A 25,086-nucleotide genomic window follows, 5' to 3' on the forward strand; every position below is an offset into this window, starting at 1 on the left:
CATAAGTATTGGCGCCCTTGGTAAAGGTGGGTAAAGAAAAAAAAATTGTAGGAAAAAATGTCTTCATCTCAAACTGAAAATATGAGAGATTTTATCTTTAATTGAAGGTAATTTATTCTACGAAAATAAAAATAAATAAATAAATGGAAGCTTGAGAGAAGCAATGTTTAAATACAAAGGTTTTATTTATTTATTTTGAACAAGATGAACCAGAATTGTTCCGCGTTATTGAGCACCATAGTGACTATTTATTGTTTTTAATCTTAACGGTTAATGAAAAATAGTATTTATTAGCAGACGAACGTAATCCAGTTTGCACACTAAACTTGTTAAACTTATACAGCAGAAGAAAGGAAAGTGACATGACACGGACATCCTGATTTGGTGTCAATGTGGGCGGAGCTTAAGCTACATTTGCTCAACTGATTGCCAACTCGATCGTATGACATCACCACAATCGCTTTCTAGCAAACTTGTCAGCTAAAATCAAGCCAAAAAGAAAGGCAAGTGGTGGTCACGCTAATCACTCAGGATGTACGGTGGTCCAAATGAACACAAAGCGTGCCATCACGTCTATACACCTGTACAAATAACTTAAAAGCTGTGCAAATAATCATTTCTGAAATACATTCACATTCTAGAAAGGCCATGAACAGCGCTTCTTAAACATTCATGAGATGTAACTATTAAACATGATCCATTTTGCTTCCGAAGACGATGAATTAATGAACAGAAAAAGTGAAGCTCGGGAATGCACCAGTTTGTAGAGAAGAAGCACTTTGGAGTGTCTTGTTTCCTTCAGCCCTTTGCTTTCAGTGCGGTTGGATTGGGACTGAACTATGGCGAGGTCTAGGCTAAGCTCCTCTGTCTGGGTTTGATCCGCAGATACAGCTGTGAAGGGAAGACGATCGATTAGCAAAACGATCATAATAACAATAATAATCACGTCTCAGGTCAATAAAATGTAAAATTAGACAATGACAAAAAAACTTGTAAATGTTTTATCATTTCACTGCGGTTTAAAGTCGCACTCGTGACGCATACATGTAGCAACTGTGTTACATTACGTCATGTTAGCTAAGGCGACCAGGCACGAATTCTAGCGTTAGCGATGAAGTGGAATATAGCTAACAACAGCTAGCATGTCGCAGTAAAAATAATCTACACACCCCGAGCAGGTTGCGTGGGATGTAGCCTTCGTTGTCTCCACACCGCGCCCACCACCACTCGCTCTCGTCTTTATCTTCGTGCCTCAGCACGGTCATGCAGTCTCCCTCGGTGAACGACAGCTCATCAGCGTGCTCGGCCTCGTAGTCCCACAGCGCATACACAATACCACGGTTCATCACCCCCATTTTCTCCTGCACACCTTCACACACACACACACACATGCGCTTTCTTATTATCCTTGTGAGGACCTTCCACTAAAACGTATTAATATATAGTATATTTATTAAATACAGTAGAAATGAGTTCTGCTCACTCTGTCTTGATCATTACGTCACTCACCGTAGAGGAACTGTGAGCACTGTGCGTATCCCTCCTCCAGCTCCTCACACTTCTCCGCCGCCGTCTGCATGTCGCTGTAGGTGGCGGCGAACACGGCCGCGCCCGACTCCACCAGGAACTTACACACCTGAACGTTATTACAGGAAGCTGCACAGTGCAGGGGCGTCCTACAGCGAGAGAGAGAGAGACAGAAAGACATAGTGAGAACGAGAAATATTGAGAGAGCCCGATGTAGAGACAGAGAGAGAGAGAGAGAGCAATATCTCGTGTGTGCTACTTTGACTATGATGTATTATTGACAATAGTCTTGCCAATAATAAAGGCATTTATTGTCTTTCGATTTAATAAAGCAACAGAGACACAGAGAAAGACAGATAGCAGACAGACTGAGAGAGAGAGACAGAGATTACGATAGGTGGTGGATAGACTGAGAGAAGAAGAAAGGGAGGGACAATCGGTTAATTTAGTTTGAGTTTCGAAATGAAAACAAACGATTCTCTAACCAGCCGTCGCTGTCGGCGGCGTTGACGTTGACTCCGAACTGCACCAGGAACTTGACGATCTCCGTATGTCCTGCACACACTGCGTTGTGGAGCGCCGTGATGCCTTCGTCGTTAGGCATGCTGGGGTCCTCCACCTGCCCAGAGACACCACACACTCGCTACACTCCCATCATGCATCTCTCCTTAGAATATGTTTAATTATGAATTCATTAGAATGCTCTTTATCACCACCCCTCCTCCTCCTCACCTCGTAGATGATCCTCTGCACTAGGTCGTACTCGCCCTCCAGTGAGGCGTCCAGCAGGAGGGCCAGTGGATTGAAGCGCACCCGCATGCCGTGGCTGATCCGCTCTGACCCCGCCTTCCGCAGGTTCGTTCTCTTCCCCTGCAGAAAACAAAGATAAATGTGAGAAGATAGACGGATGGATGACTAACAAGCAAAACAAGCTCATAGTGACCAGTTTAGTATAATTCAGAATAATCTGAATGAAAGCCTATGACTTAAAGAGGTGGTTTATCATTTTTAAAGCCCTTTGCTGCTTACAAAGCATATTCTCACAAAAGCATCAACTGACCCCACCCCAAACTACAGATGCCTCCTGAGTTGCCTTTTAAGGAAAAGGGGCAGGGCTTAGCAGTTCTTTTACACCTGGAGCCAGAGCAAGTTTCTGGGCCTGAAAAATGTCAACAGAAGCCTGAAAATGAAGAAACTGTCACACAGCAATACTGCAATTTTCACCAGTCAAGAAACTTCTAAAATATCTAAAAACATCACTGCACCTTTAAAGCCCTCTGCTGCCTACATGTGGCTTCTGCTATGGCTTGGGCCTCAGTTTTTCTAAGGTATCTTTGAAATTGTATCACTATTACAGACCTAGAAACACTTTAAAATGTCACACACTGCACCTTTAAACAGAGAGTAAGAGAATATGATTTTTTTTTGTTGTTGGTCCTGTTGGTTTGTTGGTCCTGGACTGTTAGATGGCAACCATTTTTTTTTCTCAGAAGCACTCATGATAAGGAAAAATTGGTTTAAAAAAAAAAAACATCCGCCTGCTAGATGGCACTGTTGTTCAAATTTTGCCTAGAGAAAAAAGCTGACCTTGATTATAAGACAAAAACTGCTAGAACTTTCCTAAGTGTTGAAGCTGAATTTAACCATTAAGTTTAATTTTTCTTAATTTGTCTTATACATTATATTATTCATATATTATTCAGTAAAAACAGTTAAAATAAAACAGGTATGCAAACAGAAGAGTGAGGACTTTAAGTCTGGACTCACAGACCCACAGGGGGATTTTAAAGGGGTGTTCAGTATTTAAAAATCCTAAACTGCGTTGAGTAAATAATACATACCGGTGGAAGCGTGACCTGTCCAGTGACCTCGGGTGCCTTCATGACGCTGTCCTCGTCCTCTTCCTGCCCATCCTGGTTACCTGCGCTGGGGTACGGGGGCGGAGGATATGGAGGGTATTCCTCAGCTGGGACTGAACTACCCACCTCCTGCTCTTCATCCTCCTTTGGTTCAGTTCTTCTGCTCTGTTCTGCAGTAGAGGAACGTGGTGGAAGCGGAGGCGGAGCCTGATCTTCCTCCTCTCCATCCCTGTCTGGATCCGACGCCTTTTGAGCTCCAGTCAACGTGTCCTCGGCGGCCCCCGTGCTTGTCTCCGGCATCTCCATGGCTGCCAGCGTGGTCTTCTGGTAAAGGAGCTTCTGGATGTTGGGTCCGCCGGGTCCCTCGGGCTCCGTGATGGAGCTGCGCTTCTTTAACGGGCGTGGCGCATGCTGTAGCCGCCTGCGCGGTGCCTCCAGTTCAGCGTCGCTCTGCAGGCGATGTTGGTGCATTAGGAACGGTAGCAGCTTGGTGGGGCTCAGTGGGCGTGGTGCTCGCTCTGACTCCGTGCCCTCACTGGGACCGCCACTGATGGCCTGGTCCAGCTGATCAATCTCAACATAGCTGCCTTTCTCATTGTGGCTGCTGTCCTGGGAGTGAGACTGCTGCCCTCTGTTGGATGGGATGACCGGTTTTCCATACACTAAAAAAATGTTAGAAACAGGTGCTAAAAACATACACTATTGATCAGGGTCTCATTTCATAACAATACATTCTCCGATGTAGTAGTATGAACGTCAGTTAGCATCACATGCACACACTGTTCATAGTAGCCATCTACTACTCAATAGACACACCTCTCACTGTTGGTTTCATAGTATTCATCGACTTCATTAGCCGTTATATGAACGTTTAGTACGCGTACGTTAGTATACGTTACTGTGTTAACGTACGCCAATCATAGGGATTATTATGTAATGCTTTCCTCTGTGTCACAGTATACCCAGCTATTTACATACACCCTCTTCTCTTTAGCCATAAAGTGCAAAACACACACTGTCCTTCGGGTATTTTGTCTCTCTTTCCTCTCTCTCTCTCCCTCAAACAGACACGCACAGCAGATGAGGGTGTCACATCTTTAATGCTGGGTGTAATACAGTTACAGTTACTGATTGTATCTTTCAACTTGAGACTAGCATTAGCAGTGTTAGCAATGCTCACCCCGAGGCTGTGAGCGCGTCAGCGTGCTCTGGCCCTGGTAGCCTTTAGCCAGAGAGCTCTGCTGCGTGTACATGGAGTAGATGGAGCTGGCTGCCAGCGTCTGAGGTTTCTGGATGGCGGGTCCTTTGCTTGTTGTGCCCTCCACGCTGAAGGGCCGTACGGTGGCTGCGGGCATCGGTGCCTTCGGGAGGTGGGGGGCCAGCTGGTGGGTGGGTCTGGCTTTGCCTGGAAAGGTGCCAGTGGAGAAGCAGGGCTTGGGGAAGCCAGACTGGCCGAGTTTGGGTTTGATGGGGACCGGAGGGGGCACTTTACCACCAACCTGATCAGAACAGACACATACAAAAACTGTTTTAGTTTTAGCTGAAATTATTTCCTTGGACCACTCCCAAAGGGGCGGAACGTATTAGTGAACAGCCATTCATGGAATTGCAAGTGATTATATAAGTGGGCGTGATCCAGCCGAAAAGATCTGATGGTTAGCATCCATATGTTAACTTGAACATGAGTGCAGCCTGTCGGGAATAACAGGTCCGATATCCTCCAAATGCGCACAGTCCATTAAAGCATTAATTAAGTGTTAATTAAGTGTGTGTTTTACCTGACCATCGTTTAAGAGGTCCTCGCTGCTCTGATTCTTCCGTAATGGAAGTGGTGGTGGTGGCTTCCGATCTGCCTCAGGTTCTGCCACATGTGAAAAACACTATTAGCATCACACGGTTATGGATCATTAGCATGTGGAGTGTGTGAGTGCTCACCTTTCTCCACAGAGCTGTGGCTGCTCATACGGGGCAGGGTGGAGGCGTAGCCTCGCTGTGACCCGCCCACGCCACTGATCTCTCCACTCACACTCCATTCAGACAGCTTGGAGATTTTACCTGGGTGGGAGGAGAAAGTGGAGGGGCAAGTGTTAAAGAATGGGTTTAAAGTGTTAAAGAGCTACATGTGTGTGTGTGAGTGTGTTTGCGTGTGTGTAAGAGTATATACCGCTGGCTTTGGTAAGCGGTTTGGGCAGTGTGCTAGTGCCATCTGGATAGGCCGGCTTCAGCAGGACGTCCTGTTTGGGAGGAAGTGGAGGAGCAGGAGACTGAATGTACGGGCCGACAGCGGCAATTCTGGATGGGACCGAGGGAGGATGAGAGCTCTGTCCATCACCCGGCTGCTGTGGAAAAAAAGAGAGACAGAGAGAGAGAGAGACAGAGAGAGAGAGAGAGATTCTGCTTTAACAATTTACAATATTACAGTATTTCCAGTATTAACAGGAACAATTGCTCGCTAACATTTTATTAGATAAAGCAATTAGGTTTAAAATGACTAGCTAGCTATGTACCGCTAGCAGTCTTACAATATCAACTTAATTAAAAAACTGACTGAAAGGCAAGCTGGCTAACATAGCTAGCTAACTACCTCTAATATCAAAGAGCGAGCTCGATAGCTAAGAAGCAAACGAGCTAGTTAGCTACATTAGCCAGCTTTTTTTCAGTAAACAAATTGATTATGCTAATTATCCAGCAACCTGCAAACATTACATTATCAGGATAACTGTCTAAAATGTATAGGGGCATTTTCCGTCTGTTAAACACTCTACTTGTCCCTAGATAATGTTAGCAGGGTTAGGCTACTGTAGCTAGCTTGCAGGTTACATTTAGTAATTAAAACAATCAACAAGCTAACTAACATTATTTATTACACCATCACTAACTAAGTTTAGTGTAAAATTGTAACCAGAACCTCACATGTGGAGATTATTTACTGATGTTTTTAAAGTGCTGAGTCATGGCTATGGCTCGCTGCTAATGATTGCACATCAAATCGCAAGACTAACAGCAGTTTCCATGTGTACAATCATATGAAACTAAACACACTTTCAGTTATACATTAATCTAGAATAGGAAAAGAATTAAATGTTTAAGTTTTAGAATTGTTCTTTAGTTAAATTGAAAGCAAGCTAATTAACTTAAATTAGCTAACTAAAAAGTTAAAAAAACACTGCCTCTCCTCAGATAATGTTAGCAAGATAATATCAGGTAGCATTTTAAACATTCTGTCGTCCCTTAGCTAGGCAACACAGTAGCTAGGTAACTGAGAGAACTAGGTAGCTAATTAATTTAGCGTAATCTCTAAAAGAAAAGTTTTTGGAGAATGGAATCAGAGCGATGCATTTTTTTAAAAAGAAGTGTACATGTCGTAACTGTATCTTATAGCAAACTGGTGTGTGTTGAATACACTGAAATAATGTGTGTGTTGCGATGTAACTGATTATCAGTTCTGTCCTGCACTCACAGGCAGGTTTTCTTTCTGCTGAAGAGCTGCTTTCTTCTTCCACAGTCTCTGGCGCAGTTCGGCCAGACGCCGCTCCATCCCCGCTACTTCCTGTGTACGCTTACTCAGACACTCCTTCTGCTGATGGAGCTTCGCGCTCTGCTCCTGGTTCAGCTTGTTCCTCAGCTTCAGGGGAGAAGAGTCTTAGTTATTATTACTGCAGATCATTTCTCTCAATTTCTCTCTGATTCTGTCTTTCATTATCCATCCATCTATCCATCTGTTTGTCTGTAGACCCATCCATTCATCCATCCCTTTATCTATCAATAACTCTGCCATTCCATCCATCCATCTAGCTGTTCATTCTTATACTCTCATCCATCCATCTATCCATCTATCCACCCACCTCTTTATTTAGCCATTCCTCCAGCTCCATTTCTATTCATCTAGTCATTCTTCCATCTATCCACTGGTCTATCTCTTTATCTAATCACGTCTCCATCTCATCTGTTTATCAACCTATCTGCACTTTTATCCATCCATCTGTCCATCTACTCAGCTATTCATCCCTTATTTAACTTCTCTGCCCACCCATCCATCTACCTTTATCCATCCATCCATCCATCTGTTTTTCTATTTATCAAACCATTTGTCCATCTAGCCACCACTCTACCTCTTTATTGAATAATCTTTTTATCAGTTCATCCATTTCTTTCTTTACATTTCTAACCATCTACACATTTAACCCATCCATCCTTTTCTCTATTTATCTAACCATCCACCCAATATTCTTTATCTATTCACCTGTTTCTCTATTTTCTATTCATCCACCCTTCCATCCATAATCCAACCATAATCCATCCATTCATCTGATGCCCAGCCTCTTTTTCTTCTATTCTCTATTATCCTAGCTGTGCTACATTTTCCATTTTTATCCCTCTATCTTTTCTTTCATGTCTCCACCTTCCATTGTTTCACTGTGCAACCATCCATCCATTCATCAATATATCCATACATATATCGATACATATGTCTAGCCATACATATATATATCCATCCATCTGAACAACAGGCACCTGAAGCTCTTTGTAGAGTTTCTCGAGTTCAGCGATTTCGTCCAGTTTGCCGCTGCGTAATGTCTCTAGCTGCTTGCTCAACTCCTCCACCCTGGACACGGCCATGAGCAGCTCCCTCTGCTTCTGCTGGAACAGGCCATTCATCTGCTCGATCTCCTCCACTACAGACACGGAGAGACAGAGCGACAGAGAGTGAGCCTTTTCACTAATGATGAATCAACTATCCGTCTTCCGCTCATTAGATCTAAAGCTCATTGTGGAGATTCCTCACTGAAGTCGATGAAGTGTCATGTCGTGGCTAAGCCTCATTGCTAATACTATTAGCATGAAACCGCAAGGCTAATAGCAGTCTGTGCTTCCTGAAAAACTTTTCAGCCTTCTTTTTACATTTGCAGATTTCCACCAAATCGCTTAAATAAAAAAATATACATGCACATTTTCTCATATCCAAAATATACGTGCAGTATGTTTCTGTGCAACGTCAGCAGATAAAAAATATAAATCATATACAGAAATAAATACTACAAGCTTCTCAAGCATTGTGGATAATTAAGTGTTCTTAAGGCCTCCTTAAAAGGCTTTACCTCAATCTTTTTCTCTATTCATCTCACCTTCCATCCATCCTTCTCTTTCTTTATATACCTACCCATCCATCCATCCATCCCTTTCTTTATATATCTACCCATCCATCCCTTTCTCCATCCATCTCTTTCTCTATATCTAATCATCCATCCTTCCATCCATCCATCCATCCATCTTTTTGTCTATATAAATTATCCATCCTTTCATCTATCCATCCATCTTTATTTATACGTCAACACATCCATCTTTCTCCATCCATCTCTTTCTCTGTATATCTAATCATCCATCTTTCCATCTATCCATCCATCCATCCCTTTCTTAATTCATCTAACCATCTCTTTCCTTACATATCTAACCATCCATCCATCCGTCTCTTTCTTTGTTCATCTAACCATCCATGTACCTCTGTCTCTATATCTAACCATCCATTGGTCTATCTGTGAATCTTTGGATGATTAAAGGTTCTTTGATTCATAAAAAGGCTTTACTGCCATCTAGTTTCTTTTTATATCTAACCATCCATCCATCAATCCAGCCATCTTTCTGTATGCATCCAAATCCAGTCATCCAACCATTAGTAATCTTTAGATTTTTGAGGGTTCTTTGCTTCTCAAAAAACTTCCATCTCTTTTTTTTTTATAAATCCATCCATCCACCCATCCTTCCTTTAAGGTTTCTTCCAGAGCAACAGCTGAAGAACACTTTAGGCTTCATTAATGATTCTGCAGAATAACAAGTTCTGACCTAGTTTGCTGTTGCTGAGGCGTTTCTGCTCCACCTGACCCTTGAGAGCTCGAACACGCCGCAGTTTGGCCTCCTGGTTCTCAGCGTTCTCGCGTAACAGCCGCAGTTTCTCCTGCTCACGCTGCTGTTGTTCCTGCATCTTCAGAAATCGAAGGCGCTGCTCCTGAAAAAACACATGAACGCAGTGAAATCATGGGTTTACATCAGTGTTGGGTTTCATTAAAAAATCCGACACCATTTCAGGGGACACAAGCTGCACCTTGGAGGCCAGAACCTGCTGCTGTGCATTGATCTGCTGCTGCTGCCGGGATGCCATCTCCTGCAGCTCCGTGAGACTGATGTCCATAGGAGGAGGAACCATCTAGAAAAACAAAGCCAGCTAATATATTAAAATATGTCTTGAGATTATTACGCACCACTAGGGTCAATAATTTATATGAAAAGTCATACACATGACTAGCTGTGCTCCAGTATTACACATTATAATCACAGGGCTGGGAGGCGATCCCAAAAAGAGTCAGTTCTTTAGGAATGTTGAATTTGGGAATTGAGAGTCAACTCCAAAGATTCAACTCTGAGAGTCATCCCCGAAGAAGTGCTGTTATTGTCTAGATAGAATCTCTGAAAACAAAAATGCGTCCCTCCACGGCACACGCATCAGTAATCACAATATTTTACTTCGGACAAAGCGGAAAACAAGGTAAAACATCAAATTTGTAACAAGTTTTGCTTACATTCCAATCATGTAAAACAAGAATGTTGTCAAAGGAGAATCAGGTATAGTTTAGCTAATTTGGCTAGAGTTCGCTTGGAAGGTTAGCTACCACGAATGTTCAAATTAACAACATATTAGTCAAGTGACAAGTCTGTAATCCAAGCTACCAAGTAGCTAGCTAATTAGCTAGTAGTAGCTAGCTAATTTCAAGAGCTGATATGATAGCTAGCTGTAATGTGAGTAATGCCATTATTTCTCCACGATACTCTATACTTTTTGTAATCAAGAAAATTATGGTATGGGCTCGACATTGTATATTTAACTAACATGCTTACTAAGCAGTGCACCTAACTTAGCTCACTAACTATGGATAGCTAGCAAGTTAATATTTGTTATCTATTTATATAATATTTAAATACACCTGTCTATGTGATACAGGAAACTAACTAATGTTAGCTAGACAATTAATATTAGCTTGGAAGTCTCCTTGCTAAATAACTATTGCTAGCTAGCAAGAAAATATGCTGTCCATACTTAGCTCTGTTAACTAGGGACCTACTTTATGCCAGCTAGCAAATTAATAGCTAGCTAATAGTTATCCTAATACTTTGTAACTAAAACCTAGGCAGATAACGTTATGTACACTGTTTTGTTGTGTAATTGAAACAAACATGGTTTCACACTTACCCCGTTCTCAAGGTGGATCTCAGTTGTGGCTTTCAGCATGTTCCTCTTCAGCGAGAGCTCCGGGCCCCTGGGAGCCCCTGAGAACACACACACACACACACACACACACACACACAGTTTAATGACACTAATTAAGCACCGCTAATGAAAAACATTTGTGTTGTCTGGTTCATTAAGCTGCCAGCAGTGAATCCTTTAAATCTCCACCATCATCAATATTAAATAACGAGATAAACACGTCTCATTGCTCATCTGCCCTACAAACACTGAGCAAAACACGTCTACTCAAGCTAAAGTTTGCATCAGTTCAGCCTGGAAACACGTCGCAGCTCAGGATTTTCAGTGATGGCCATTTTTTAGTCCATTTGCAAACTCGACTGTACTTTTATATGTATACTTTTTGCTATATAATAGTGTAGCGAGCTAGCTACAGCTGCATAGCTAGGTGGTGTTTGTTTTTGAACCCCACTGAAATATTTTATATAACAGTTCCCAATTCTTATTACTGGTTGGTTAATGTAACACATACAGCTCATCTGATTATATAACAGTTTTCAGCTCAGTAATTGTGCTATAACTATGTTCATAAAAGATCACCAAAGTCATCATCATCACGATTCCAACATAATTAAACACCACAGCAAGAGGACCCTAGGTAAGGTGCGGACTTTCACTGAAACCAAAAGTTCACTAGTAATACACAGCAGGGCTTTGTGTATTAATGGGGCCACAAAATCTCTCGTGGAAACTCGACACCTCAAACACACACACACACACACACACACACACACACGTTCGGCTTACTATCCTTGTGAGGACCTTCCATTAACATAATTGCCAATGCAGCTAATTAGTGCTATGCTACACCTAAATCTAAAGCTACCCTTAACCTCAGTGACCAAAAGGAAACATTTTGCCTCTTTTATTATTATTATTATTATTAGCATTATTGCTATTATTATTATTAGAATCTGCAGTTTTTGTAAAAAGTAGTTTTACTTGTGGGGACCTGCCAAATGTCCCCACAAGCTCAAAACTGTCACATATTTCTATCCTTGTGAGGATATTTGGTCCCCATCAAGATATAAAGATATTACACACACACACACACACACACTCAGGGTCAAGTGTAAGCAAAGAGTGTGAGCCTTTACCCTTTCAAAGCAGAAAAAAGGGAGGATTTTGCCTTCTTGTGATAGAATTAGGTTATGTGAGATTTTATAACATTATAATTAACACACATACACACACAGAGGAGCGTAGTAATGGCGTCAGGTGTTATTCATTAAAAAACGACATTAACAGTCTGTGTGTGTGGTGTGTATATGTGTGTGTGTTAACAGCCTCAGTGTCTAGATGTAATATATGGTGTTGCAGCAATTTGCAGAAATGAAGTGTGTGAACAGGAGATGGAGATCGACAGAATCTCTGCATCTGTGTGTGTGTGTGTGTGTGTGTGTGCGCCTGGCACAAGAGGGTGGTGTGGGCTGATAAACACACACACACACACACACAATCAAAAGCATGTCCTCATACTACTAGGGTCATCCAGGAGCACTGGCTCAGTGCCCCACTGACACTCATTGTGAGGGTGTGTGTGTGTGTGTGTGTGTGTGTGTGTGTGTGTGTGTGTGTGTGTGTGAGTGTGTGTGTTATCCCACTGTGCCAAGCTACAGAAATTGGAACATAACCCTGCTGGCCATGCAGAATATTTTGGGAGCTCACAGCCCATGGGCCCACTGTCACATTTGTTTGGCACTGTGTGTGTGTGTGTATGTGTGTGTGTGTGTGTGTGTGAATGTTTCTGGGGTCCACTGGGATACCAGAGCAATGTATTTATATACCTGAAGATGATGGAATGAATTCGTGTTTGGATTTAATGTCCTGCAAAGTTCATGAATCTCCACTTCCACCCTCAACAACATCAGAATCATGAGAATCGGGTCAATATATCAGTTTCAGAACCATTCAGTATTTAGAGAGCATGTATAAGATAATCAGCACTGGGACACGTGAGCTGTACTTCAGTTTGATCTGATAAAAAAAGTCTCTGTCTTGCTGCTTAAACAGCATCGGCTCCATGCTGTCTGGTGAGTGAGGGGGCGTAACGTAACGGATCACTGCCACAGCAACAAACAGCAGACGCATGCAGTCACATCAAGCTGTGTGTTTTTGAATATTAATGAACTTGGACTAATTAAAAAAAAAAAAAAAAGCAATCTAGCTCTCCTTTCCTGATATTTAAATATAGATATACTATAATATATATATATAATAAAAGCTGCGCGTTTAGGACGGCCTTCGTTCTTTATTCGCTCGTTCTCTCTCTTGCTTCATCTATCTCATTTCAGCACACATTTATCCTCCTGTTTGCTCTCTCACCTGTGTCATGACTGGGCGCTCGCTCATGGCGGAGAACGAACCGAACCTCGGACCTCTGCTGCCCCCAGCGCTGCAGCAGCTCCATCATCCTCTCACCGTCACCAATCACACGCTCTGTTCCAGAAAATTACACAAAGCAAAAATTACACCAATTCCCATACAGTATATTCACTATATAGTGTGATATATTACTGTCAGAGTCTGTCGATTTGTAGACAAAGAAACCATTTGGCTGTCATTAACAGACACACAAGGGTCTCATTTTACATTGCAACCTTCAAGGTCCTGAAGCTCGTGGCCAGAAAAGTGTACAAAAGCTATCAGATCTAGGATGAGACCTGCCATTTTGTAGTGTCAGGCTTTCATTCCCACAATATGTTGCAATAGATAGTGTAAAAATGATGTACCTTAGCACCCGAAGAATACCCATGAAGAATATTGTTGCTTCACTAAGGAATCCATTGAGCTAACATGGCAATATCATTTCAGACGTCTTACAAATGTAAATAATTTTGCAAAATCACTATTAAACGAAATAACATGTTTGGTTTATAGTCGGCCCAGTTATTTTCTTATTCTTAGGTTTGAAAATAAATAATAATGTAGGTAGCTACATAGCTAATACATACAAACTGTCACATAAAAAAGTGTAATGTTTTTGTACACTTTTCTGGAAACAGGCTTCAGAATCTTAAATTAGATTTGTGGCTATTCATACTTCTGTACACTCATTTTTCAGAACAACAAGCATTTTCCTCTTTTCAGTTGCCTCTTTCAATCAGCTTTCGCAGTTCTTGTTCACGAAAGATGGATGCTTGGCTTTAAGACAGTGATACGATTCAACAAGCAGCCGTCAAAGTAATGAAAGTAATGTGAAGCAGGTGTTAAATTTTCAGTTTATGTGACACTTTTGCTCATGAAACAGAAGGTTTTATTTTTTCTAACATACCCATGCTGTGAACATTGTGATATCTGACAGCATAAAGCCTATAACTGACTCCACATTATAATAATGCACTGTTTTTCATCATTTCATGCCAAGATTTAGGCATATCCTCACCTGATCCTCTCCAGTTCTCGGCCAGGTAGCAGTCCGTCTCTCCAGGTTCCTTACACATGTCTACCACGTCCCGGCACAGAGTCTCCGGGGTTACGGGCACCTCGGTGAAGTGCTTCTCGCTGTTGCTGAGGTACACGGTTAGAAACATCTGTCGCACACACACACAGAACAATGTATAGAAACATATATACCTATACACTCACTGACACCACAGTCTAACATTAAATTTACACAAATTTCATTTTAACACTAAGGTACATGAATAGCCAAGACATTTTTGGTGTCCAAAATGTTTTCCATAAATACATGTTAAATCCATATTTAGGATAGTCCATTTTTTCACATTTAAGTCATCATCTACAGCTTTTCTCAACAAAAATTTGAGACATGTGGCCTGTGGGGGCGGAGCCATACCAAACTGTGCTGCAGAAAAAAGTCATTCCAGTTGCCAAGATGGCTGCCATTATACCGTATATCCTAAACCACATCAGAAAGTCTGCGTGACATCAATGAAGGATGTAGTTTGAGGAATATTTTGACTGAGATAGCTACTTGTTGTAGCTCCAACTCAAAACATCAGACACCCAACATGCTGTTCAAGTCTATATATCATGATACACACTGTATTGTGTATCATAGAAATGTCTCCCAGTACCCTGATATGATATTTTTATCATATCTCCCACCACTATTACCATTATACTGTCACATCTCTGTACCGCCAGCCTGCTGTTCTCTCCTAAGCTGCACCATAAGGTGAAAAACACTGTGGATTTCTTTCTTGGCTCGAGCTAAAAAGCACAGATGGATGTCAAGGGGCTTCAGAACCCAAAAATAAAACACTAGTGGGAGGACGGAATTCGTCACTGAAGATAAAAAGGGCGGTAATTGATTTTCTGAAGTACAGTACGAGTTGTGGCAGTGACGAGAGTCTGTGGAAATCCTCACTGCAGCACGATGTAGAACTGTCAGTCAGTTAGAAATGCTGAAAAAAAAAACGTGAAATAAATGAAACATCGCTGATACTGTAGAAGGAAAAGAAGACTGGATGGATCGGATTCGATTGTGCAAGCTTGGACAGAGACATCCTCACTGCTGATTGAGTGTGAAGTGTGTGTTAGCGTGGCAGATGGGCTTAGGGAGAATTTATGGCTGCATGCTGCTTTACCTGAGTCTCACACACACAGAGAGGGACTTTCAGTTCTGTTCTGCACACTGCAGGCACTGTGAGATTTTCTTCCCAACTATTTTTACGTACATTTTTGAAAATGAGAATTAAAAACCTTAATAGAAAACCATGCCTAAATATCGCAAAAAAAAAAAAACCCAAAACATTTTAACACGCAGAGCAGGAAATGGAAAAAGCTCGTCTATTAGTCTAGAAATCCTGTTATAAACTGAAAACTGAATATCATCTGAATATATATTCATAATAAAATGAGAAATGAATGAAAGTGTGTGAGAGACACTACCAGGAAGAAGGTGCTGCTGAATGAATAGCTTCATTACTGCACACTCTATCGCCTATCTAGGTCTCTCAAACGTATGTATATCTATGTTTACGATCAGCGTGAGGGCATATTTCCACGTTAATGTCAACGTTTCCATGTAAAAACAAAGTCGAGAGCTCTGATTACATCTTTATGGTATGATTTCAGCATTTGATACGAGAGTTCACGCCTACACAAATGTAAGACTGAGGCAGGAATTGTCCTGGAAGCGGATCCTTGGTTTATTTTTAATCTAAGGACAGGTTTCTGTGAAAATTACTCCAACTTCATTTAACTTTTACCTCAAATGAAGTCAAGACATGTTTGTTTCACTAAGCTACAAGGCTAATGTGGCTAACAAGTAACGGACATCTCTCGCCTAAAATATTCTGTGTAAATATTTGCCTCAAAATTCATCCAGTTCTTCAGTGATATCACTCAGACATCCTGTTGTGTTTTAGGACACAGCTGTGACTTCCTGTTATATAAAAACATGAATAAAACTTCACCGATGGCAGACGAACACTGGAATGTAACAAGGGCGGCCATCTTGGAAGCTAGCCAATATACAGATAAACGTAAAGCAAGCATATAAAGATTTGGGCATGTTTTTTTTTTGTTGTTGTTTTTGGTGAGATAAACTTTCATTACTTGTTAGTTTCAAAACTACAGAAGCTAACGTTTTGGCTAATCAGCTACACTTGAGGTAATGGAAGACTTGGTTTTTTTTTTCATTTATTTCCTTTTAGTTTTTTTAAGGATAGTCTCAGACATCAAATTCAGCATGCAAAAAAAAAAAAAAAAAAAAAACCCATAAAGCTCTTCAGTAATGTACACACCAAAACAACACATGTGTACATTTAAAACTATTAATTCAAATCTGTTTAAAATTGTTGAAATTAAAAATATCAATCAAAAAATATTCAGCGATGGCATGATGTCATGAAGCGGAATTACTGATTATTACTGATAATTACTGATTATTACTGTTGATTATTTTTCTATAACAGGACATCGTGTAGTATTTTATTGCTCTCATACTACAGCAGTTTGTCAATGAATTGTGAAACAACGTCATATTTTTTTATCCATTTATAGTTACATTTAGTGTTGCGGAATGTCCACGAAACCAGCCTGTTTTTAATCAGACAAAAAAAAAAAATTATTTAATCATTCAAATGATCATTCAAATCTTTTTAACAGAGAGTGTTCAAAGTGAGTGTCGCTCTTCCATTTCCCACTTTATCATAAGATCTTTGCACAAGTTACTTCCTCAGCAAACAAAAAAAAAATGCAGATAATGATCTAATCAACACTCCCGTTTCGCCCAGACATGCCATTTACGTTATTTACATAAACGCCCATAAATGAAAATAAACCATAAACTCGGCTGTGCTTAAAAAGCCATCATGGGCTGTGAACAAGTAAAACAGCAGGATGCTCGTGACTCATCGGGACGCTGTTGACACGGCAGCCGGAGCCAAACACAAAGGTGACACAGCGTGTTTGAATAGTCAAACTTCATCACGGGAAAGAGCATGCAGCATTTCTATATTTACACTAACGTTTCTGATAATGACGTTTCCTCATTCAGTTGCATGATTGTATGATTTTGAATTGATACAAGATCCTAAATTTAGAAAAAGTACTTTTAGTCCAAGCTGAGTTGTAACCTTTGGCATATGGACAAGCAAAAGAAATTCTGACACTCCATAAACGTCATATAAACATCTCACAGAAAACTTCACAATATCAATGACTATATTGAATCTTTTATTTTAGGCTTAGATTATGTCGAGCGTCCGCAAGTTCAAGTCCGTGTGAATGAGCTGTTACTATAGAAACGATAACGTATTAGAACGAGCTGAAGAGTTGCTGTTGCTGTTATAGAAAACGAATCACCTTCTGACCAATCAGAATCTTCTCTAACTCTCTAGGTTTTTTCTGTGGTATTAAAACTGGGCTAATCAGTCCTCATTTCTGCATTTAGGTTGTTCATTAGCACACATAGAAAGAACACACACACACACACACACACACACCATTCGTAGCCTACTTACATCCAAACCAGTGGCTCAGACACAACACCAGACTGTGATACATTCCCAAAAAATCATGGTAATGGGTTACCATTTATATTTATATTTTGACATGCTTTATTATCTTTCTGGGGGAAAAAACCACTCGTCTGCCACTTTAATAGGAACACCTGTACCCCTGCACATTCGTGTAGTTATCCAAGCAGCCAATCGTGTTGTAGCAGTGCAATGCATAATATCTAAGCGCTTCTGTTAATGTTCACATCAAACTTCAAAACGCAAAAAAAATCCTTCACTGAGCAGAGCAGTTCTGCAGCCAGAAATGGCTTGATGATAAGACAAGTCGAAGGAGAATCCCTAGAGTGGCTACAGCTGACGTGAAATAACCACTCTTTACAACCGGGGTGAGCAGAAAAGCATCTCGGAACGCACAGCACGATAAATCTGGATGGGCCTCAACAGCAGAACACCACGGCTGTTACTACAGAAAATTAATCAACACCTTCCGACCAATCAGAATCCAGAATTCAGCACTATGGTATAAACAGAGATCTTTATTTCAAAGTATTCTATTAAACCGCTAGATTTTGTATATATATAATAACATGTATAGTATATTGTAACAGGTGTTGCCACTGTTACTCTTCTCACCTTTAATTGGTTGAGATGTAAAAGAAATCTTATACATGAATTGAGATAAAAAAAAAAACCTCTATGACTACAGGAACAACAGAAACGCAACACGCACCGAACATCAATAATTTATCATGATGACAAATGAGCATCTGTTGTACGATATAAGCTTCCAAAACATTTCGCTGAGGGATTTTTTTTCTTACTTTAATCATTCCACGGATTTATAAATGATTTCAACTGTATCACTAATTAACTAGCTAGATGGGAATTAATGTATTGTGGCTATTAATCTGAGCTTGTGTGTATGTCACAGAAAAGCTACTGTCAGTCTGTTTGGTGTGGGTGTGTGTGTGTGTGTGTGTGTGTGTGTGGGTGTGTGTGTGTATGTGTGTCTGACCATATGGTCTGTAGACAGAATGGATACACACACGGTCACATGACAGGGGCTTACCCTTGTACCCTGCTGACCTCTAAAAGGTTTACCCTCTGAGAAGGAGAATGAGATTACAACTCCATCTCAGAACCTCCAATTCATAGCTAGTGTTCTTACTAACAACAGCCATTTTAAAAAATGAACGCTAGAACACGTTATTACATGGCTATGTATTACCCATGCTAACATTTCAATGCTAAGAAGCGATTGTTAGCACTGTCTTGTCTTGAAAACGATCGTGTAATGAAATAAATTAGCTACGTTATCTGCAGCACACAGCTAGACGCCATACGTGTTAGCATTAGTGTTCCTTCTAGAACTTCAGACATTTTAAGAAACATCCCAAATGCTAATGTTTATATGTATGGACTCTGTTCTCACATCACTTCCTGCTCTTTTACATCCTGTTGTGTTCATATAGATTATTCTCAATGATATCAGTCTGTCAGGCTTTAGCTAATTTGGCTAATATTTTATAAAAAGTTCTCTGCTAATTAGATAAATAGTTAGCAGTCTAGTCTAGAAATAGTTTTTTTTTATATTTCTATTTTTCTATTTTATACACTCTGTTTAAAAATGATCAAAACAGAACAAGTTATTTTGTTGGTTATTGCTGTGAGAACACTGCTGCTAGTCAACTGGGCAAATTATCAGCTAATAACGAAACCTGACCATTTAGTAAGTTTGGTGTTTTATGTATTTTATACAGACCACACAACAGTGGAAATGTGACAGAATCATCAGGAATATCAACGTTTCCCTCAGAAATGTTTGTAAATTACTAGGAAAACGCAGCGCATGACTGAAATTACACTTAGCATCCACCGCTAAATGGTCACAGGTTCCGCCATGTTGAGAAATGTTGCATCAGGACTCGCGAACTCTCAGCTGTCAGATATTTTGAAGACCAAATGTGTGATGCGAATACCACAAGGCTTTTGGAATCTTCTGGGATCTTACACACACACACACACACACAAAGTAGCCTATGATACACTCCCTTCAGCACACACACACACACAATGTTATTTAAATGTAGACTATGATACACTCCCTCCTGCACACACACACACACACACACACACACACACATATACAATCTTATTTAAATATAGCTTATGACACACTCCCTCCTGTACACACACACACACAAATACAATCTTATTTAAATATAGCCTATGATACACTCCCTCCTGCACACACACACACACACACACACACACTCTCTCTCTCTCTCTCACACACACATGATGGAAAGAGGATTTCCAAGCGTATAAAGGGCTTTTGTGTGTCTTTTTTAATAAATCTTTTTAATATTGCTAATTGAGATAAAGATATGAGATATTGAGATATTGAGATATGAGATACTGAGATATTGAGATACTGAGATATGAGATACTGAGATATTGAGATATTGAGATATGAGATACTGAGATATGCTCAATCTTTCATTCTGAAACACGTACAGTTCTGGGTTAGTGGGAAATCCATTGCCAGGCAGCGAACACAACGTGAGGGTTAAAGTCTCCCGTGAAAGGCAGGTTACCATGGTTACTGTTGCCATGGCGACATGCCCCGCGACAACATTGGTGCTATGCAGAGCAGAGCTTCTGCGCCAAATGGCTGTGCTACTTCAGAAAAACACACGACTTGTCATATTTGTCGTGTCAACGAACGGGTTAAATCCAGTCAGAAACAGATCGTTGTGACCCCGAACATGACATAAGAGTTACATCTGAGTGAAATTAATGTCTTCCTCATGAGCAGCCTTTATGCTGAGACGGGTTCGGGAGTCGAGTTACCGTGAGCTAATGTCATTTAATCCGTCTTCTGCATGCTCACCTGTCAAATCATGCTCATTACGGGGCAGAAGCGCTGATTTAGAGCGAGTTAGGGTCTGAGTCACGCGACATCCCGCGCTAACCGCCAAAGCCCAGCTGTTCAGCTTCCTCTAGGGAACTACTAACAATGCGAAATACATTTTGGGGTCAAAGTGTCGAGTTTAAACAATAGACAATAGTTCCTTAAATGGCATTAAGCATGGAAAACCCCCGTTCACTCTAAACAATGTGCTCCAGCCACATATGAGAAAATAAATATATTCTCCCACACAGAACGGAAGGATGTGACGATACACACTCTCAGAAAAAAGGTACCAAACTGTACCGTTCCTCATTGCTGCAGTGGTACCATCAGTACCACCAGTACCTGTTTTATCCATTTAAAGGCGTATGTAGTAGCTTCTACAGCTTTAAAGTAGTCCTTAAGTTCCAAAGATATATAATAATATTTATATTTTAATTTTTTTTACTGTATATTAAAGGTACAATGCAGGTTTTTGGCATGGTACCACCCCAACGAAGAGCTTGGGACCTTGAAATATAGTTACATTGTTATAAATTACATAATAATAATACATATTTTCTGACATGAAAATAAAAATACAATATGGCATTTTCACTGGCACTTTGTTTGTAAAGCTAAATATTATGATGAATATCGTTCATTATAAAAATATCACATACATCACATTTGTTAGTCTTTATTATGATTATGGAGCGCTATTAATTTTATTCTTTGGTACCGTTTCCAGCTTTAATGCAACGATTAGTGCAAAGCACTGTAAGGGTGGTGTTGAGCAGATTGCCTTTCTATAATTAGCCCAAATAGGCATGCAGGGACGTGTGTGATTACAATCTGACAAAATCCGGATTGGGAATCGCAGGGAACGCTGGGAACGCTGGGATTCAGAAAGAGAAGATTACATAAGATTATAAAGAGCAGACAGAGCTAAATGTTTGCCTGCTGGAAAGGTTCGAAGGGGTGTTGCAATATATCATGTGTGAACTGTTATTGCGATACTGACCTTTGCTTTAGTGACAGACGTGGTATTAAATAATAAATAATGTCCCACGCTTTAGTGTATTAGGATGAATAATGGCTTCTGATTGGTCGAAATGACACACCCACTCCGCTTAAGATGGCTTTTTACAGCCTGCATTTGCAAAAATCACAAAAATCGTAAAATCATTTTGTGGTCAAGAGTTTAGATTGGCGGTTTTACAACGCTAAAATTAGTTCCGTTGCAAACAAAGATTGCCGACGACAAATTCCTGGCAGTTCTGATTAAAATCGATGCTCGTCTAAAATCCACCAATAGGATGACGGCGAGCTCACGGGACGGCTACGAATACGCTAGCGGCGATGCCGAAACATAAACAAAACACGCTAATGGACAGAAAATATCCTTATTTCCTCAAGTTCACTTTGAGGATCGTTTGTGTTTAACGTGATCACGCTGAGCGATGACGTAAGCAGAACGTAGTCATTAACTTTAATCGTAGATCTATCGTTAGAGGATCTTCATCGTATAATCTGATATGGAGAACACACGTTACCGCACATGCAGTTAGAGAGTCCGGACGAGATTTTAGTGGGATATCGTACAGCGTGATGAGTTAGAATCGTAAAAGAGCACTGAAACTGGACAAAATTGTCCGCACTTGCGAATTCGAAAGTTCGAAAGCGATATATCGTGCGATACAATGTCTTCAGACGAAATCGCGCGCCCCTGTGAACACCCTGAATGCAGCGCGTGACAGGATGTTTAGTCAGATCCCAGCTGATAAACACGGGCATTTCCGATTCACATTACACACACATACACACACACACACGCACACGTACACACAGTTATGAAATCAGAGCCAAGCTCAAACCAATTTTTTTTATCCGTTTATTTTTACCGCGAGTTTTTCGGTAACACTCACCGGCATCATATCGTCAGCCGTGAAGAATGCAGACCTCCTCTTAATCCTGTGTTAATCCCACACACACACACACACACACACACACACTGCGAGTGAGTGTGTGTGTGTGTTTTTCAGTCCAGGAGATGTGCTCGCTCGCGCACCTGCACTCCGTCCTCAGGGTGTGTGTATTGTATTGTATTGTGTATTATTCCGTGCTCTCTCTCTCTCTCTCTCTCTCTCTCTCTCTCGGATGCTCTCGCGCCTCCCGGGTCGCTCTTTACAAACCTGTTGCAGTGTGTACTTGCTCAGAAAAATCCTCTAAAGCTCCGTCTGACGATCAGCTCTCTCTCTCTCTCTCTCTCTCTCTCTCTCTGTCTGTCTCTCACACACACACACTCACACTCACACACACACACACACACACACACACACATACGCGCTACCGGATCCACGCGTCCATCTTGCACCGGAGCCGCACGAGCGCCTCCTCTACCTTCACGCCGGTGTGAATATATAACGTGCACATTCTCCGCCCGTGGCTCGCGCGCTGAAGGGGGCGTGTCATTTCCCAGGCGCGATATGCAAACGAGATGCCGCGCGTCGTGACGTCACGGACTTGCAATCAATTTCTCTGCTTAATGAAGTGCGCGCGCTCAGGGGCTGGTTTCAGAGCCAATCTATTGTTGTCTTTTTTTTTTTCTTTTTTTTTCACTCCCAGATTTTAATTAAGAAATGATTTTACAGCAAACTGTTATAAAGCTTTCTCTTTATAGCGTCTTTACAGTTCATTTTTTAGCTTTATTAAGTAAGCAAATTTATATTGTTTATCAGATGAAGCCTCATTATTATAAATAAATCTATTTAATATTTTACCAATATTAATATTGTTTGTGCAAAAGGACTCTATTCACTTGTAATGTCTTGCTCACCACAAGTTCTTGCCATAACTGAAGAATCAAATGATTCAAAATCATTTAAACGTGTACTTTGAAAGAATCGACTCAGTGAAGTGAGTCATATTGAACATAATGAATGTCAGTAAAACTTAACCACAAATTAAGAACACAGCCCACAGGGGGCGTGTCTCTGAGTACATAGAACTCATCAGAAATATGGGTGTGGCATTGACCGTAAATGGAGTTGTGGGCGTGGTATAGCTAATACTGCTGATATATTTGGCTATATTGTATCATAACAGAAATAGTTTCTTTTTAGACGTATCAGGCATTTGAAATCATTTCAGGGTCATAACATCATTTTGGTCTAAAACCTCCAAACTATAATGTCATCAATCAATCAACCAATCAATCAATCAACCAGTCAATCAATCAATCAATCAAACAAGCAAGCAATCAGATAAACACTATAATTAATATTACATTCAAAGTCCCATTGATATTCCACCGATATTTCTATACATGGTATTGAATCCCTCCTTCCCTTCCTCCAACCTTCTTCCTCCATCTCTTCCTCAACCTTGGAGACTCATGACTGATGGAGTGGAAAGACAGACATGGCAGGTCATGCATTCTCTTCATCCATGGATGCGCTTGCTCTCAGAGAATAAACGCTCAGCTGTATTCACGCCTTTTTTAAATGAATTTACATTGTCAAAGTCATTATTAAGAACTAAACCAAGTTTTTCACTGATCCCTGTGGCAGAAGATTGTAGTACAGCACACAGGAGCTAGAGGGCACTAGAGTCCTCCTGAATAGCTAACCAGTGCTAAAACAAAAAATATTACTAATTAAATATCTTTTTTAACATCTTTCTTAGGATAAGAAACATGCCTTTACAATGATGTATCATATCAAAACATTACGTTAAACATGATAGTAATTTTTTTCGATAACGATGTTTTGTCTACGATAAGTCACTAGCACTGCCGAGTTGTTTTTTTATGTACTAGGTTTTTCCTAATTATTATTATTATTATTATTATTTCCTAAAGATATATATATATATATATATATATATATATATATATATATATATATATATATATATATATATGTAATGATAAGAATAAGAATAAGAAATAAGAATGCCCAAACACAGCTTATTTATTTATTTATTTATTTATTTATTTATTTATTTATTTTAAATTTCATCAGAAAGTTTCAGTTTTAGGAAACTGGTGAAAGGAAACTGTTGCCTGCAGAGGGAGACAGAAGTCTAGCCATCCAACCATCAGGCTTTTAAAGGTTTTCTCCCTTTCTCTATCTATCTATCTATCTATCTATCTATCTATCTATCTTTTTTTTTTTTTTTTTACATATGTACAGGTTTATAAAGAATATTTCCATTTTCATTTTTAATTTCCCACTTATATGTCTACTCTTACATCTCTATTTAACTTTATTTACATTCATAAATTGGTCGTTTCTAGCGTATGTACAGTTTTAAGGAATATCTCCATTTTTATTTTATTACTAGTATCTTTCTAGGTATGTTTTCTACCAAATTTATTCATTGTTCACTTTTGTTATTTTGGATCTGTGGTGCTGAAACGTTAGGGACTGTCACTAAAGTTCGAGCAAAATAGCAAAGTGTGAAAAGTTTGACGTAAGCAACCACTTGGTTTCGGTAGCTTCTTGTTGCATAGGAGCTACATTTTGTTTAAGGAAACTACAATTAGACAATAATAATAATGACTCAATCCCT

General features: G+C 40.3%; 1 protein-coding gene across 3 annotated transcripts; it reads right to left on the reverse strand.

The window, feature by feature from the left end:
• Positions 1–95: 95 nt before the first annotated feature.
• tp53bp2b (tumor protein p53 binding protein, 2b) lies at positions 96–22,964 on the reverse strand. 3 transcript variants are annotated; one of them, XM_053229639.1, is made up of 18 exons: positions 22,440–22,964; positions 14,072–14,219; positions 13,012–13,125; positions 10,630–10,706; positions 9,487–9,588; positions 9,228–9,390; positions 7,902–8,062; positions 6,847–7,011; positions 5,551–5,722; positions 5,322–5,441; positions 5,165–5,247; positions 4,567–4,885; positions 3,369–4,048; positions 2,260–2,397; positions 2,013–2,170; positions 1,510–1,676; positions 1,170–1,369; positions 96–891 (listed from the first exon to the last, which is right to left on the reverse strand). In XM_053229639.1, the coding sequence occupies exons 1-18, from the start codon at positions 22,446–22,448 to the stop codon at positions 850–852; spliced, it is 3,018 nt and encodes a 1,005-aa protein (XP_053085614.1). In that variant the 5' UTR covers positions 22,449–22,964; the 3' UTR covers positions 96–849. The 3 variants fall into 3 exon arrangements, with proteins under 3 accessions (XP_053085614.1, XP_053085613.1, XP_026803882.3); XM_053229638.1 differs by having other exon boundaries at positions 5,551–5,725; XM_026948081.3 differs by having other exon boundaries at positions 2,013–2,146; positions 5,551–5,725; positions 22,440–22,963.
• Positions 22,965–25,086: the final 2,122 nt, after the last annotated feature.

Source organism: Pangasianodon hypophthalmus, chromosome 25 (genome assembly GCF_027358585.1).
Source record: "Pangasianodon hypophthalmus isolate fPanHyp1 chromosome 25, fPanHyp1.pri, whole genome shotgun sequence".
Lineage (NCBI taxonomy): Eukaryota > Metazoa > Chordata > Actinopteri > Siluriformes > Pangasiidae > Pangasianodon > Pangasianodon hypophthalmus.

What these genes read in the sequence shown, in the direction of transcription:
- tp53bp2b (XM_053229638.1), bottom strand. An exon ending in ACCGCTTACCAAAGCCAGCG is followed by an intron (nt 5,442 to 5,550) that starts GTATATACTCTT and finishes CCTCCCACCCAG; the next exon opens with GTAAAATCTCCAAGCTGTCT. An exon ending in GCCGCCGACAGCGACGGCTG is followed by an intron (nt 1,677 to 2,012) that starts GTTAGAGAATCG and finishes CTCTCGCTGTAG; the next exon opens with GACGCCCCTGCACTGTGCAG.